Here is a 15,406-nt window from a genome sequence, read left to right as displayed (position 1 = left end):
AAATAAATTTCATTGGATATTCTGTAAATAGGTGAAAGGGGATAAATAGATCAAACTATTAAACTAAATCTTAGAAAGACAATTAGCAGGGACCAAAATAATTGTTACATTGATGTAGTAGAGTACAACATTCTCAGTTAAATGATTAACCAACTAAGAACCCACATAATTAAAATTAAGTACCTGTAACCTGTCATTTGGAGGCACGGAGAATGTTCACTACGTAGAATATTTGGTTGGTTTCTGCTTTTTTTGGTGATGTTTTCCTATTTGACTGAATATATCACAGCTGCTGCTAATGTTGGGATGAGAGGCAGTGCAACAATCTGTCCCAAGAAAAAGTACAGCTTGAAATTGAACTTCTGTTAAATTCTCTGCCAAAAGATATATCTTAAGCTGAGGAATTATAATCTTACTAACAACAAACATTTGACCCAAAATTGAAGGGAAAAATGTTGAAATTGATAATTGATAAAGCAAACTCTGCAATTTTATACTGAAAGGTTGACAATGGCTTCAAATTTAACTCAAGATATAAAACTACTTGTATACCTAATTACTGGAAGAAAGTAGAGAAAAGCAAAGTGCTTCTATCCCAGGTTATGATGCTCTGCAAGGCGATGCTTGTGATAAACCACCATATGCAACGGCAGATAGCAAACTATAATGATAATGACAATTATTATTTCAATAAATAGAATGTATGATTCAACATAAATATATTGCAATCAATTTGATCATAATCAAATCATTTAGATAATATGCCCTGCAACGTAAATTCATGAAACACCATTTTACACTGTCACAGATTTCTAATCAGGTTGGTACTCCTCCTTTTGATCCTACTGAGTTTCGTCACCTTCTCAGGTCACTTACATATCTCACTTTAACTCATCCTAGTATTGCCTTTGCGGTCAATCATATTGCTCAGTTTATGGCTCGTCCCACTATGACTCATTTGGTTGCTGCCGAACGTATTCTTCATTATGTTAAAAGGGTTCGTTAGACTTGGTCTTAGTTTCGGCCTCACTGTGGTCCACTTGTTTCTACTTGGCTACTCTGATGCAGATTGGGTTAGTCATCCATACACTTGTCGGTCCACCTCTAGGTATCTTCTTTTTCTTGGCCCCAATCTCATCTCTTAGAGCTCTAAATAGCAGCCTATTATACGACGTTCTAGTGTGGAGTATGAGTATCGTGCTCTTGCTCACGCTTGTACTGAATCTCTTTAGGTCTCCTACTTACATTGTGAAGTCCAGTGTGTGAATTCAACGTCCATTTGTTGGAGCAATACTAGAAAATATGAAAAATAACAATATAATTCCAATGATAATAATCATAAAGATATTCACAACATCAATTATATATGAGATTAATATAAACAACTAGAGAGAAAGTTAGAATAACTAACAAATTTGGAGATTGAGGCTTGCATAAATGCAATGTCCTAAAAATAGAATTTTGCCTCTACTCTTATGCTTGTAGTTCGGTAGATGTCCATCTCTCAGGATTCAACAATCTATAATATGAAGTCAAAGCACTTCAATTTTCGGACTCTGGCGAACTTTATATATTTTGTACTCTCAAAACACGACTTGGAATTTGACTCACAAAGTATGAGAGAAACAAAGTGGGGAAACCCTATTTCTCAAGAGTAAAAATTAACTCTAATTTTCTATATCTAATACCAATGGTTTCATGGGTTTATATAGAATCCAATTTCTACTTATTAAAGAGATGTAACTTTTCATCTATAAGTATACATCACTTATCAAGGGAATACACCTAAACAACATAACCTTTCTAAGAAATTGGTTGACAATATTTTTCATTCAATTATTAAAATTATATATTACAATATTTCATATTATAATATATAATTTCCAACAATCCCCCACATGAGTGAAAATTTTGGAAGAATTTGAGAGTACAGGCGGACAAGAGATGCATCGGGAGAGGTGTTTTTTGGACTTGAATCTACCCTAGTGAATACTTATCGGATTTACTTGGTGACGCAATGAATATAGAATCTTGAACTGTTCACCGCAGTAGTAAACCGAGACAACAAGCAACACACATCACTAATCCTAATATATTATGGTTCATACGGTTGTGTTCATTTTGGTCCTGAACAAATCCCGGATTCATGAGAGTTTTAGAGAATTTAGCCATCTCATACTCATAGAAGCGACCCACTTCTACTCTCACATAGGTGACCACTGATTAAGAATAGTCTGCTCTATTCCTCTTATTTATAAGATATCACTGTCATTAAGTATAAATATACATCCTAAAACTTCTGCAGACAACATACTTCTTCCACCATAGGAATGAGGTATATAGTGTGTTAACTTCTTTGAATCATGCCCAACCAGTTTGCCTATTGAACTTAGACCTTGGGATCTCCAATCAACTAAGTTAGGCTTCCGCCCGACTAATTCATTAGTTATGTTGGCTTTAGCCTCATTCCCCTCGATGATCAACTTACTCTCTAGTCAAACCTATAATAATTGGTACCATTTAGGTTGACTATCTTTAATGGTGTATACAATTCATCTTATGAAATTATATTTCATACGAGAGTAGTTGTTTCTCAATTTCAAGTCCTCAAAATTATATATATGTTGGGACTTTTGGAAGTAATTTGCTAACACTAGGAAGTAGACTTCCCCCACATTTAAGGTATTTGTAGGAAGGTCTCTAACTCTTCATACCTTAAAGTTAATCATTATAAGAGATAACTCCTTTTTATTCTCTCTCTTTTAATAAACAAATTACTCTTTACAATTTGGACATTGTGTTTACCCCTTACTCGGCTAAATTATCACAAAGTACATTTCTCTAGCCTTAAGGCTGTATTCAATTCCATTATAGATTATGCCTTTGTATATCCACCTATATGTACTTTGACTTTAAGTTATCAAAATTCAAATTAGCCAGCATCATTGAATTCATAACATGTCCATCCATATTCTTGCTTAATAAGCATCATCATGTTTAATTTAATTGTGTATGCTTACTCAATAAGCATCAATTTCAGTGCCTCATCATTTCTCTTACGAAGACCCCCACACTTTCAGTGTATACTTCGCAAAGGAATTGGCTTTGGTTTTATCCATGACTAACATGGCCTATGAGCAAAACTCATTTTTGTAGTGCCTTCACATGTTACTCCTTTATCAAGAAGTGCTCATCATTCTATAAATGTGCTAATTCAATCAATGAGTTTGCAAATCATATAGCCTATATCCTTAGATGCCCAGCCACAACATTAAAGATTGCATTACGATCTTGTAGCTAATTGGGAGACAAAAACTCAAATATTCATGTTTCCGTATCACTATGGCTTTGAAGCTCTCACATATATATCTACAGTATACAACCACAAGTTTTGTGCCATATGCATACTAACATAAGAAAAACCTTCTCTTTTGCAAAGAAAGAGGCTACACAACCGCTAACAGAGATTTACTTCCTCAATTTAAAATGCAACTCATTTTTTGCGCTACTCTGCAGAACCAAACTCATAAACCCATAAGCAGTTATTGATTCTGCCCAACTACATTATGCGCATTGCCAAAGTAGTTAAGTCGTTCTTACGTATAGACTTAAGGGTTGCAATCCTTACCAATACTCAACAAGAAGATACGAAAACTTTAATCGCAGAAGAATATGCCCAGTTAATGAGATGCATCATACTCATATGAATAAATCAATCCATATATATATATCACACACATTGGTCGAATGGGAATGAATTTCCAGGCAACCATTATATTTCATTTCTACGCCTATGACTTGTGATAAGTAACCTCCAGTGCCTATGACGTCATAATTTAGTGTTGAATTAGCCATTTACATGAGTCGAACCTAAAAATTATCATTTACAAATGAACAGAAAAATTACTACATTATAGTAGTAAATAAGTCGCTCGCATTGATTGTGCAACGAAATGCTAATCAAATGAGATGGGCCTGGCTCAATCTCCTATAGGCCTTACTGGCGCATAAAGCCCATTTAAGGCCCAAATGTTTTTGGTCTACGAAGGGGAAATTAATCGATAGATTTTGGGACTTGGTTTAGGAGACGGGTTGGGGTTTTCGAAACGGGTCATCGAGCTCGGTAAACTGCATATGAATGCTTAAACCCCAAGACCCAAACCCAAACCCTGCATCTTCTTCTGAGGCTAGTTTGTGCCTCTCTCAACTCTTGCAGTCTTTCTTCTCCTTTCAGCTTCAAAAGGTTAGAATCTGGGATTCATAAATTGGTTTGGATATTGGAATGAGGTTGTATGTACCATCAACTTTTAAATCCTTGTGGAATTAAATTGTATAAATATTTGGGTGTTTGATCAGACGTCACAATGGATAGAAAGGCTCGTGACAGTGACAATGAGTTCAAGGACGATGGCGATTTCGACAACGATGAGCTGAGTGTTTTTTATTTGTAAATTCTGTTATTGGGTTTTGGTAATCATTCGGTTTTGTTTTGGTGATTTTGTTGTTATTTGATGGTTTGTCATGTAGATGGAGCAGGAAGAGGATGACTTTGATGATGAGCAGGCGAGGAGGAAGAAGATGGAGGAGAAGTGGGGGAAGAGGAAAATGGTGCTGGGCAAAACGATAATAAAGATGCCGAGATGGAAGAACTCGAGAAAAAATACATCAATCTTCGTCATCAGGAGCAGTAAGAGACTTTTGTTCACAATTCTTTTATGCTTAATCATGAACTTGTGATGCTTAATTAGAATGAAGACATAGAGCTAAATAATGTGAATATAAGAGATAATATGCATAGCAGTTGGAGGTTGGTGACCAAATTTGATATTAGGTTACAAAAGTCATTGAATAATATAATAGTCCGCCAGTGTAGCTATAGAAATTGAATACTAGTGCCATTTTCATCTTAGCTCGACGCTAAGTTTCAGTATCTATTTAATTTAGTTATTATGAAAGCACAAAGTGGAGTTATATATGCATGTGCAATTCTTCAGTTCGAGATAAAAGGAAGGAACATAAATCTTACATGGATATAGGCTGACATGAAGTTAATTTTGTTCTTCGTTTATTCCCTCTTCCCATGCAGAGATATTTTAAAGAATCTAAAGCATCATAAGGACGAAGATCTTAAAGGTCAAGCAGTAAAGAACCAAAAGGTGTGTGTTGTTCAAAATAATAGCTCTTGTAATATCCATGAAATAGATTACCACAGGTCGCTTTAGCTTTTCCCTTTTTTTGGAGCTTTTTGACATGTTAAGATGTTATGTTCTTACCTGAGAGGTTGTCTGCAGGAGCCAATTTGGTCTTTATTTTGTGATTCACATGAAGGCGTCAGTGCAGCATTTTCTGATCTAGTCGACTCATCAAAGAGAACTTTGGATTCTTGAGCAGAACTACAAGAGGTGTGACGGTCATAAAAATTTGTTGCCTACCTATTACTACTTGGTCTGTAGTTTAGCTTCATACCTTGTGGTAATATGAAAAGTACTTTATACATTATTGTGATTTGTTGATATTGCCATTTGTATATGCTAACATTTATTGCATCATGCTATATTTCTAGTTACAGGCTTTCATTGGGAAAAACCCTTCTTCCATCTTTCAAGCAACAGATAGTATGTGCAAACTACATTTATCAAACTATTATATTTATTTTGTAATATAATTTGGCTCTCCGTTGTTGTGCATAATCTATCATTTTCAGCATGACAAGAATTGCCAATATGTGAAAGGTTTGCTATGCTTGGTGTATTACATTTTGTGTTTGAAGTTTTTAATATCCGTTTAAATTCTCGTAAAGTGCGTTTAGCTTGTAACTATACAATTAGCTAAGACAGAGTTTGATTTTATCAAATCAAACTTTAAGGAAATGCTTCAAGTTTCCTCTATTCATATGATTGTGAGGGTTCCTCAAATTTCAGAAGTTCCACTACAACAGTTACTATAATTAGTCAGATTATGATGGTACTATGCTATTATCAAGAGTGTACGAGTTTTAATCAAGAGGAATGGATTGAGCTCAGCCTTGCCCAAGCGTATCCCAAAACACAAAGCATAAAGCTTAAGATTGGACCGACTGGTCTGCTGAATTGTAGTGAAGTTTGTGCTCAGTTCTGATTGAGAACAAGCCAATCCAAATATGTGATGGTTTACGCGTATTAGCTGGGAAGTTCAGAGTAGATCAACAAAAATTAGACACTTTGTGATTTTGATTACAGCTTTCAAGGAAACATCAATTAAATAACCACTCTAGAGGGTAGGTAGTTGTTGTTGTTGTCAAAAGCATAATGTTGGCATAGAAGGTAAATCAGTTAGGTCTTGTTTTCTGATCTGAGGATAGTCAAGATGAAGCCAGATTTCAAATTTTCCCAAGGATGTCAGCACAAATCTTTCCTGCTTTGATCTCATATAAGCCTTAGCCGGATTAAGCAAAAAAAATTGGCTTTTGGGCTACCATGGTCTAATTGGCTGTCCTAGTTTGTACCTTGTAGAATATCTACTTTCATAAACAAATTGATGGACAAATGGCGCTGCTGCTATTAAAAGCGAGCCGCATGCTCTTAATCAGGTCTGGCTCTATAATTGAACTTGTAAACATGCCTTTACCTATGGCTGACTTGTGCCATGCTTTGCCAGATATCACTAGGAATTCATTTTTCTTTTTCCAATTGCAGAATATTAGTGAACAAGTTGCTTCTTATTTAAAAGACCCAAGCAGAATGGTTGGGCAGATGCAGATGTGGTCATGTGGAAATTAGCAGTTGCTGTATTTGGCACTGTAATGCATTAACTCTTATATCTAAATTGAAAAAATGAAAATTTCACAGTTCCCAAGGTCTCACGTGCATGCTCAGATACATTTGTGCTTCATATTTTTAACATCATAACAAGATTGGTTTTTTAGTAATTTAAACACGAGTTATTGATGTGCAGGTTCCTGTGGGGGAGAACACTGCAAAGGGAAGGTACTGATTGCATATAATTGTGGTTTAACTGTAATTCTATACTAATATGAGGACCCATTTATAAATTCATTGGAATTAAATGTCCCATGGCATTTACAATTTTCTCATGTGCTATATTAACTCCCAAATGAGGTACAAATTCGTTGTTTGGGATGGATGCTGACGTTTGAGCAAATTTTGGGTTGTTTGTGGTGTTTGCTTCAATTTTCTTTTTGGATGGCCCCGATGTGACTTGATGAATTTGTTCCTTTTATTGCTCATGCAACCAGTGAGCGAGGGCTGTGAGTGTTTCACTACTCTTCATGCGCCATTAGCTTTAATCTATTGATGTCAATGACACTGCATTGTATCAGCAGCTTTTAGTGGGCTTTGAACCTCATCAATCCTGAACTTCTATTGCTTTTTTATTCTAGATTTACACTATTTGATTAATCGCCTCAGAGACAGCCGTTCCTCCTAATGCTTCCTGACCCTAATTATTCGAGGTTGAAGAAGCGGAAACCAGCTCCGTTGTGTGGTAGCGATGCAAGGCTGAGCCAACTGTATAGTCCTTAGATCTCAAGCTAAGAAATTGTCTGCTATTTATTTATTTGATATATTATTCAATCTAATATCTGTTATACTTATTTACACAATTTTTCAATGGGAGTCGAGTCTTTAAGAAGCATGATTTTGTTGTAAATGACGATTAAGATCTGTATATTTGACATTTATAAGCAGATAGGATGTTTTTGCTTTCCACGGTGCCGAAATAGCATTGCTGATGCTGGATGTATTTCAGTATTTGATGATGTTGAACACATTTGAGCTATGCAATATTTGATGATTTTAACACATTTGAACTTCAATATCTAATTGCTAGGGGGTTTTATATCTCAAGCGGTTAAGAGCGCTTAGCTGTGAACCCGAAGTTTTGAAGGCATAAAATATCTTGAAGACAAAGAAGGAATGCAAAATATGTTTGTATCAAGTAAAATTGCAAACTCATGGAGGGCTTGTGGACTACTGTCGCTTCTTTTTCTGGGAGATGGAGGACCGAACTACTAGAACAAGCGTGAAAAAGAAGCCAGCAGCTGTGAGAAGCACCTTCCAACGTCCGAGGTTGCAGTTGTTACTGGCAGCCCTCATCCTTGCAATTGTGAAATCAGGTTCATCCTCTTGCCCTTCTTCTTTGTCTGAAAAACATACAAAAAACATAAAAATTTTGTTTTTGAAATGAATACAGACGGACGTGGAAGTGTTTGGATGGAGTATAATTCATTGCAATACAACAATACGACATACCTGTGTCTTCTTCATGAGAGTCCATCATGATGCAATTCAACCATCCCCGCTCATCGACAAGAAGGCCTTCAATGTATTCTTTGCAGAAACCAAGGAAGTATATTCCTGGTAGATGCTCCCACATGGACAAATCTCCCCCGATGACACATGGATAATGAGGATCTGATTTGGTGTTGTGTTGGGTACTTGTTATCATATTATTCTGGTGCTCTTGCACAAGCTCGACACCAAACTCCTTTATCCGAAACTGGTCAGGAAATCTGGCTATTACCAAAACCACCACTTGATCTCCACATTGTAATATTGTTTCAGTCTCCATCCTCCAATGGCTCAACCATTTCATATCTTCTCCGTCACCTGGAATTCCATATAACTCTGGTCCATAGCTCCACGTCAGACCCTTACTCTTGTTAGTCACTTTAGTCACTAGTGGGCGATCAAAAGAAGGATTATAATAATTATAATTCTCCTCCTTTGCATAGGTAGCAAAGATGTTCAAGCCTCGAATTCTGTGACTAGCATACAGTAAAGGGACAATAAAAGATATCGAGGACTTGGTACTTTTATAGCTGAACTGGCCCGGAACCTCATTCCCAGCAAAAAATGTGCTGAATATACCATATTGATAGAGTCCCTATGTATTTGCCAGTCATCACAACATTACTCAGTCATTTCTTTCCCATTTTATATATTTAAGACTTATGAGAGAGAGAGAAAGAGAGGCGCACCTGGACTGGGACCTCTTCTGGATGATCCCTGTTTGCGTCTGGATGATGCATTCGAACAGCTGGCATGGATTCCAAGTTGGACAAACCCAAAAGTTTGATCATTTCCGCATCAACTCTATCAATAGGCTCTAACTTGTATTCGTACTCCCACTCAACTAGATTCCAATTGTTACCCACCATGTATACACACTGTTGCTCAGGGGAAAGATATGTCATTTTTTTTAATGATATGCATCCCAGTATATTAATCATTTGGTGTACTTTTGGCAACCCCACAAGCGATTCGAGCTTCTCACACTCTATGAAAGAGAGTTTATCGAGCCTTCTCAAACCTTTGATGAAACCTGGTAGACTACAAATTGGATTCTCATCTAGATATAGTCTTTGTATTGAGGATAGAGTACTTAAATCCGTAGGAAAGGCATCATCAGAAAGATTGCACCCTATGAGACTTAACTCTACTAAAGAGCATGGAAAAGAACTCAAGATAGTTGAACTTCTTTCTGGCCACAATTCACTTATTGGAATTCCATCTATTTCAAGAACTTTCAGAGACACCATCTTCTTCATCATCTCCACTGGAAACTCTTCAAGATTTGAGCAGCCAGATAAAATGAGTTTTTCAAGTGATTTAAGCATGCACATGTTCTTCGGAAGCATCATAAGATTCTTGCAATCCTTCAAGTTTAAGTACACAAGTCTCTCCAGGTTTCCAATGGATTCATGAACATCAATCAGGCTTGTGCAATCTACAAGAATCAATTCTTCTAGACTAGGGCAAAGTGAGAAGTCCATGATTTCAGTGAGGGAATGGGAATGGCTGACGTCAAGGAACTTCAACGATGGAAGAAACTGTGGAAACAAAGAAAAAAAACAAATAGAAAAAAAACAATGAAATAAGTATCTAACATAAGAAATTAGTCATCGAATTAAAGAAAACATAGGAGTTCATTTTAACACATGGAGTTAGTCAACAAATAAAAAACTAACAAAATAAGGAAAATGAATTGAAATGCCTAGAGTAACATACTTTTGTTCCTTTCCAGACTTGTCTTAAGCTACTATGTTGCATTTCAAGAACAATTAGACAATCCAAAGGAAGATCAACAGGTATAGAATCCAATGGAAATTGAAGCCAACACAACCATCTTAATCTTGTAGGGAAATTTGCATAACATCCATCCAGTCCTACATGACTAAGATGGAGTAGTTGTAAATTACGCATCCTTTCAAATGCATTGGTTTCCAAGACGGTCTCATTTGTGTTTATTGGTCTGTTTGCAAGATGCATACGCATATCCAGGGCAAGACCTTGAATTGTTTGTGTACCCTAACAGAAAAAAAAAAAGTTAAAACATTTATATGGATAATTTTCACAAGGAGAAATACATACATAGACATAAAAGGCATGTTTCTTACATTCTTTTCCCTCAGTACTTCGAAAGAATCCTTATGGCGCCATAATCTACTACGTTTTCCAGACTCTTTTGATTCGTGGCAAACAATTTCTCTTCCCATGTCACGGATCATGTCATGCATTTTCACATTGTTGCATCCATCAACTGTCACCAAGCATCTATCGATGAGATTTTGAATGCCAACAATTGTATAGAAATCACATCCATCGAGTATTCTAACAATGTGGCTTTTGTTCCTTCCTATTAGGAAACAAGCAATGTGGAGGAATAATTCCCGGTCATGGTCATCTTGTAAATTGTCATAGCTTATTCTTAGTTTATTCATGATTTCACCATTAGGGATAACTTTTAGCTTCTCCAATGCACTTTCCCATACATCTATACTTTCCCCTGATAAAGAAGACCCCAAAACTTTTAGAGCTAATGGAAGTCCGTCGCAGTAGTGTACAACCTTTTTTGAATATTCCATGTAACCTCTAAGGGGATGATCCTGGCGAAAAGCATGCCAACTGAAAAGCTCTAAAGACTCATTGTAATGCAAAGTTCCAACTTTGTGCACCTTTGTAACTTGATGTGCCTTTAGCAACCTTTCACGCCTAGTTGTTATAAGTATCTTACTTCCCGGATAAAACCGATCTTTCATCTCTAGTACTGCATCTAATTGGTCCATATGGTCCACATCATCAAGAACAAGAAGCACTCTTCTAGAGCTTATGGCTCTTTCAATCTTTCTTAGTCCCTCACTAACACCATGTATTTTCACTTCTCTGTCGTTCAAAATATCATAAAGAAGTTGCTTTTGTATTTTAACTAAGCCATTTGGTCGATTTGCTGTTTCGCTGATATTTTCAATGAAACTACTTCCTTCAAAGCTTCTAAAGTTTGAATTGTAAACATGTTTTGCAATGGTTGTCTTCCCTATTCCAGACATGCCATACACAACCAGTATACCGACATAGGTTGATCCATCTTGTAACCACAAATTGATGTCTTTGACTTGAGATTCGACTCCAATCAATTTTGGTACAACGCTCAATGGTGTGCGACTTAACTTGCCTCCAATCACTCTAACAATTTTTTCAATAAACTTTGACTCATACCTAAGAATTTACAAACAAAATGAAAAATAAATCAAACATGTTATGTCTCACAGATGTATTGGATGAATGAATAATGAATTGGGGAATTTAGATAATTAATAAATCAAACAAATGTTGATGGCCTTTACTTAAAAAAGAATTAAAAGGAATACAGCACAGAAAGTACATACCAACTTTTTTCCACACCTGCTTTTGAAACATTTTAAGCAACAGGAAACCAGTAGACTAACATGGAAAATGACTAATCCTTAAGTTTAACCAAGTGTGATTTCTTTAAGTTGACCTAAATTGGGATAATTATTCACTACTGAGCTTGAATAAAAACTTATAAAAATCAAGGTCCCTACGGATCATAGTATCAAATTAACTGAAGAAAGAGAAGAGAAATGGAGAAAATGAAAGTTACCCATCAACTTGATTTTGTAAGACCATGCCTGCTAGGTCTGCAATCTCTGCAAGTGCCTTCCTCCATCCCTCCACCTTTTCCGGCGACTGATTTTTCTGGCTTCTAGCAAATGCTTTTCCAACACTTCCTGTCTGCTTCCTCACGTGGGACGGATCAACATCGTAGAAGACTGGTAAAACTACATGGTCCGAGGTGGTCTTCTTCCGTTCAAGGATCAACACAAGCTCATCAAGACACCACCTGGATGACGCGTAATCTTTCGAAAACACGACAACAGAAGTTCGTGACAGCTGGATCGCTTTCAGCAGTCCTGGCTTTATATCTTCTCCTCTCTCAAGTTCATCGTCGTCTCGGAACGTGAGAAATCCTGCGTTGTTCAAGGCTGTGTAGAGGTGGTCGGTAAACGTCTTGCGGGTGTCTTCGCCTCTGAAGCTCAAGAACACGTCGTAGCGATAACCCCGAAATTTTTTGGAATCAGAGGAGGTTCCTTGAGATGTTGTCACGAGAGCCATTGATGCGGATTGATGTTCAAACCAAAAAACCTGGTCTTTGCTAGATGCAATGCAAATGTCTCTGTGCAGGGGATATTTAATTGGGTTATTCCTATCTACTGGAAAATTTACAAAGAATTATAAAAAGGGTTGTTCCCATGCTTTTTAAAAAGGGTTGTTCCCATGCTTGACCCAAAAAGTCTTTCTTTAAATCATGGCCGACCGCTAGTGGCAGAGATTAAAACAAAAGGTTGTTTAGGGTCCTTCCTATCTACTTCCAGCAAGATTCACAAACAATTATAAAATGGGTCGTGTTCCCATGCATTGACCCAAAAAGCTTTTCTTTTAAGTCATGGCTGGCTGCTAGTGGCAGAGTCCTAAAAATAAAATTGCACCTATAGTTGCAAATAGACAGGAAATAAAACATAATTAAGTTGTGTATAAAATGCATGATAAATGAAGGGGTGTGATATATACACATCTCATTTTATTTTTTACATACGTTTCTAATTTTCGATTTTATTTTTTACATACGTTTCTAATTTTCGATTGTTGGATCAGATGAATTGAAGAAGATCAACGAACATAAATTAACAAGAGGTGTGTGAGAAGTAATTTAGAATGTATGGATAGCTCATCCCTAAAAGAAAGGGTCCTTGCACGCTTGAAAACGTCATTCGAAGAGGTTAGTAAAGAATAAATGAAGAAATACATCAATGAACCAAATACTAGTGTAAGATAACAAAATAAACAATGACATTGAGTTGAAGAGTAAGAATTCATATATATCATTTTTCCGTACAGTACTACAAAATACAACTCGCTTCTATCATATTACTAGGTATCTTCTTTTTCTTGGCCCCAATCTCATCTCCTAGAGCTCTACATAGCAGCCTATTGTAAGACGTTCTTGTGTGGAGTATGAGTATCGTGCTCTTGCTCACACTTATACTGAATCTCTTTAGGTCTCCTACTTACATCGTGAAGTCCGGTGTGTGATTTCAAAGCCCATTTATATTTTCTGTGATAATCTTAGCACCACCTACATGGTAGCTAATCCGGTTTTTCATGCTCGCACGAAGTGTATTGTGTTGAATTATCATTTTGTTTGCGAACGTGTTAAGCTTGGCACACATAAAGTACAATTCATTCCATCCTCGGGTCAGCCTACGGATCTACTGACGAAAGGTCTTTCCAAGCCGCGATTTCCTCTCCTACGGTCCAAACTTGTGTCCTCTTGGCCATTCCCAGCAAAAAATGTGTTGAATATATCATGTTGATGCAATCCCTATTTATGTACTACGGACACCATAACATTAACTAGTCAATTCTTTCCAATTCCAATGACATATTTATCAGAGAGAGAGAGAGAGAGGCACCTGGAGGAGACTCCAATCAACATCTTAAGAATCGGGGAATGGTTTGTGCTTTTGAATATTTGGCATGGATTCCAAGTTGTGCAACCCCAAAAGGTTGATCAGTTAGCATCAGCTCTTCCAGTAGGTTCTAATTTGTAATCGTAGTACCACTCAACTAGATTGCGGTTGTCATCCACAGCGGTCATCAGTTTGTGTACTTTCGGCAACCCCACAAGTGATTTGAGCCTCTTACATCCCCAGAAAGAGAGGTGGTGTGTTATGTGTGTCAACAAGGAATATATGGTAATACATGGTTGCTATGTTCTGAATATAGTTTCTTTGTGTGCGGTCTTTTGCTTGCCCGAATTTTGCATCCATGAATTAGTTATGGTTGATATTTATTTGATAAATGGAAGGGAACACAAATGGTAAGTGGAAAGGAACATCTCTTTTGAGACAACTTAGAAAGCTGTACTGGGATCTGATGAGACTTGAAAACTATTTGGAACACAAATGATAATTGAAGGATATAAACCAGGCTGACCAGCATGGTTTTCTGGATTGTGGAGTATCAACAAGGCTAGGTAAGATGATCTCGTGCTTGTGTCAGCAATGTTCTCCCATTTTTCATTTTGCTTCTTGAGTCTTGGTTGTTAGAAATGTAGAACACTTGTTAAGGAGCAAATTCTATCAACAAACGCTGCTGCAGACGCTGTTTTCATACGACCAGCGACTGAGGCAGCTAGTGTTGTTGCGTTTGTTGCTAGCATTGCTACTTGGTTTAGAGAGATTGTTCACAACGTTGGCATGATATGGTTTTTTAAGGTCAATATTCGCATGATATGATGTGTTGGTTAAGAGATTGTTCACAATGTTGACATGACACTCTATCTTTGAAGACGACTATAGATGGTAATATGGAGAATGTTTTCTTTGAATCGGATGCTGCCTCTCTGGTCCATTACATCAATGGGAACAAAGGTAATGCCTCCTGGGCTATTTTCCCTTTGCTTTGCCAAATCTGGAATCTCCGGCATTGCTTTGTGTCCTCTTAAGTGGTGTTGGATTCCTCGCCAAGCAAATTCTGCGGCCGACTGGGTCGCCTTGCATTGTAGAAGAGGGATGTGTTCGCATTGTAAAAAAAAAAAAAAAAAAAAAAAGTAATAATTATATACATTTTTTCTTTTAAAGAAAATAAAACTGTGTTTTAATTTTTTTTTTTAAATGAATATTAATAATGGTTATGAATGAAATGAGGAAATGTAGGAAGTGAAGAAGAGGGGAGTAAAACTATGTCTAATCATTATATTGCTTCTAAGTTCATTATAAAATTATCAAAGATGGAAAGGGTATAATTGACGGGTCATGATCAGGACACAGTTTTGGATACAATTGACCCTAAAAATTACCAAGTCTATGTGGCGTGCAGATCGAATAGCTAATGAGTTAACTACATCAGTGGTTTGAATGGGGGGGCGTGCTAACTCGTCGACCGAGCTCAGTGAGTGAGGGAATGAATGTGGTGGTGGTGATGTCAAATGCGTTGTTGACTTCTCATCTCGTCTCAACCTCTGGGTTATAGCGCCTGAAGACAAGGCTACTAGTCACTAGGAAGTTCATGAATGGTCTGCATTGGGCTTGACTGTTTTAATAATA

The 15,406-nt window shown here is 36.9% G+C and overlaps 2 protein-coding genes and 1 pseudogene across 2 annotated transcripts in view; 2 read left to right on the top strand and 1 right to left on the bottom strand.

The window, feature by feature from the left end:
* LOC137735368 (uncharacterized) overlaps window positions 1-14,176 on the top strand; it is a 28,747-nt gene extending 14,571 nt beyond the window's left edge. The window contains exon 2 of the mRNA XM_068474790.1: window positions 14,123-14,176. The gene's annotated coding sequence lies outside the window, so the exon portion shown is untranslated. The remainder of the gene's footprint in view (window positions 1-14,122) is intronic.
* The window catches only part of LOC137735367 (uncharacterized), a 31,817-nt pseudogene continuing 20,549 nt past the window's right edge, over window positions 4,139-15,406 (top strand).
* LOC137735365 (disease resistance protein RUN1-like) lies at window positions 7,809-12,575 on the bottom strand. Its single transcript, XM_068474789.1, has 6 exons — window positions 11,902-12,575; window positions 10,397-11,495; window positions 10,008-10,307; window positions 8,978-9,829; window positions 8,250-8,883; window positions 7,809-8,140 (listed from the first exon to the last, which is right to left on the bottom strand). The coding sequence occupies exons 1-6, from the start codon at window positions 12,411-12,413 to the stop codon at window positions 7,968-7,970; spliced, it is 3,570 nt and encodes a 1,189-aa protein (XP_068330890.1). The 5' UTR covers window positions 12,414-12,575; the 3' UTR covers window positions 7,809-7,967.

Source organism: Pyrus communis, chromosome 5 (assembly GCF_963583255.1).
Source record: "Pyrus communis chromosome 5, drPyrComm1.1, whole genome shotgun sequence".
In the NCBI taxonomy this organism is placed as follows: domain Eukaryota; kingdom Viridiplantae; phylum Streptophyta; class Magnoliopsida; order Rosales; family Rosaceae; genus Pyrus; species Pyrus communis.
Note: the sequence above shows the minus strand (reverse complement) of the source record. Positions and strands in the feature narration are given on the sequence as shown.